At 53.3% G+C, this 2329-nt stretch overlaps 1 protein-coding gene across 1 annotated transcript; it reads right to left on the reverse strand.

Annotated features, from left to right (window-relative positions):
* Window positions 1-747: 747 nt before the first annotated feature.
* On the reverse strand, window positions 748-1407 carry LOC112116159 (ribonuclease-like). The gene has a single exon (XM_024213489.2). The coding sequence runs from the start codon at window positions 1405-1407 to the stop codon at window positions 748-750; it is 660 nt and encodes a 219-aa protein (XP_024069257.2).
* Window positions 1408-2329: the final 922 nt, after the last annotated feature.

The raw sequence follows: 2329 nt of genomic DNA on the forward strand, positions 1-2329 counted from the left end.
CACTTGTCTTCGTTGAATTACATTTTGTTGGTTGGTATCAGACCAATTCCTCAATTTGGCAAGTTTATTTTGAATTCTCACCCTGTCCTCCAAAGTGCCTGCAACCCCTCCTACACTCTGCACTCCATTAGCCAAGTCATTAATGAAAATATTGACTAGTACCAGACCCAGGACTGACCCCTGCGTGACCCCAGTACGGATGGACTTATATCTCCAGGTTTGACAGAGAACTATTGATAACTACTCATTCTGTTTTCAGCACTGTTAGGGCTTGGAGTGAGACACAGAGAGTGACGTCTAATTTCTCTACAGCACAGCCCCACAACCATACACTCGGCCCTTCTGCATTTGCAGTAACATATTTTATTGCAGGAAATAGGAAGAGAATCCAACTCATCAACAGTTACCACAGCAACAGTTACCACAGTACCATTTCCCTACATCACCCAAAGCAATAGAGGAAGATTTCACTATATTGTATAGTGGGCACTAGGGGCAGCAGAGGGTGGGGGCAGGGAAGGGACGGCTATACTGTATAATAAAAACAAGGGGCAGCAGAAAGCTAGGGGTGGGGAAGGGGCAGCTATACTGTATAATGGGCAGTAGGGGCAGCAGGGGGCGGGGGTGGGGAAGGAGCAGCTATACTGTATAATGAGTACTAGGGGCAGCCATTTGTGTTTGTATCCTGATGGCCCAGGCTCAGGGTCTCAGTGCCAGCTGGGGGCGGCTGGGGGCCCAGATTTTCACTCATCTGGATGGGAACTGGCCCCCAGAATGGGAAATCCCCCTGCAGGCCCCAAGCTGCCGGCCTGTGGGATAAGGAGATGCTGAATATCCCTGTGGGGATTCATGGCGGGCGTTTTCCGTGGGGGGGGGAAGAGACAGGGCAGGATAGCCCCCAGTGACAGAGGACTGCCCATGAGCAAAGTGGGGTGGGGAACAGGGGGGTCCCATGCTCCCAGGGCAGAGCAGGTATGTTGGCTCTAAGTGCACGGGCAGCCGATCTTCACAGCCCACGTAGATCCTCGTGTTGCCAATTGCAGCCCTGTATTTACAGTTCCCTGGGTAGGAGCCGGGCAAAACCCGGCACACGGTGATGTCGAAAGATCTGTGGCTGTTGTAGAGATTACCACCAACGGGTGTCCCTGCATATTTACAGATGTCTTGGAGCTGGTTTATCGGGGTATCAATGAAGGTGTTGGTGGGTTTGCAGGCAGAGCAGGTCAGGCCCCGGCGCTGCATCATGAGATCACAGTAGATCCGGTCATTGCGGGCACTGGTCTTGGGGTTGTTGACATGTTGTCTTGCAAATTGCTGGTAGCTGGCTCCTTCGCTGAGCTGGGCCAGGCCAACGGCCAGCAGGATAAGGGGCAGCAGGAACATGAGGCGGGGTCCCCTGGAGACCATGGCTGCATCTGTCATTGGATCAACCTGGAGTGGAGAGAGGGGGGAGATGGATGGAGACAGCGCAGGGTGGGTATCTGCCTCCTCCATGGCACTTCCAGGGCCCAAATGCCTCCCCCTGCCAGCCCATGCTACCCCTAACGCCTCATTACTACTACCGTGATCAAAGTGCCCATTGTTCTGGGTGCTGCCCAGAGCCAGACAGAATGTCTTACACTCTCAGTACGTAAAGTGAACAGAGAAAGGGTTCTGATCCCCATATTACAGAGGGGAAAATGAGGCACAGAGAGGAAAAGGCGCACCGTTTCCACTCCCACATAGATAATGCATACTTTACACCAGGGGTCTCAAACACGCGTCCCCCAGAGTTATTTCCTGTGACCCGACAAGCTCCCCTCCCCGCCCCGAGAGCACCGCATACCCACTCCTCCGCCTCCCTCCCAGTGCTTCCCACCACCAAACAGCTGTTTGGCAGTGCTTAGGACTTTCCAGGAGGGAGGGGGCAGGAGAGGGGACGCGGCGCATTCAGGGGAGGAGGTGGAGAAGAGTCGGGGCCAGGGAGTGTATTTGGGGAAGGGGTTGGAATGGAGCAGGGAGGGGCGGAATTGGGGCTGGGACTTTGGGGAAGGGGTTGGAATGGGGGCGGGAAAGGGGTGGGAAGAGGTGGGCCAGGGGTGGGGCCTCATGGAAGGGGTGGAGTGGGGGCGGGGCCGGGGGCAAGGGGGGGCTTTAACCAAAGTAATTCTAAAAGTAATTGCGTTTTGTCCTTTGAGTGAGGTGCATTACTGAGTGTTTATATTTTATTAAAACCCCTCAGAAATGACTTCGGCATTGAAAAAAAGAACACTCATGGAAGAAAAGAGAGTTTTCTAAGACAAATGGGAGAATTTATATTTTTTCTGAGAGGTAGAAGATACAATTCAAT

Source organism: Terrapene carolina, unplaced genomic scaffold (genome assembly GCF_002925995.2).
Source record: "Terrapene carolina triunguis isolate 2854851 unplaced genomic scaffold, T_m_triunguis-2.0 Scaffold612, whole genome shotgun sequence".
Taxonomy (NCBI): Eukaryota; Metazoa; Chordata; order Testudines; family Emydidae; genus Terrapene; species Terrapene triunguis.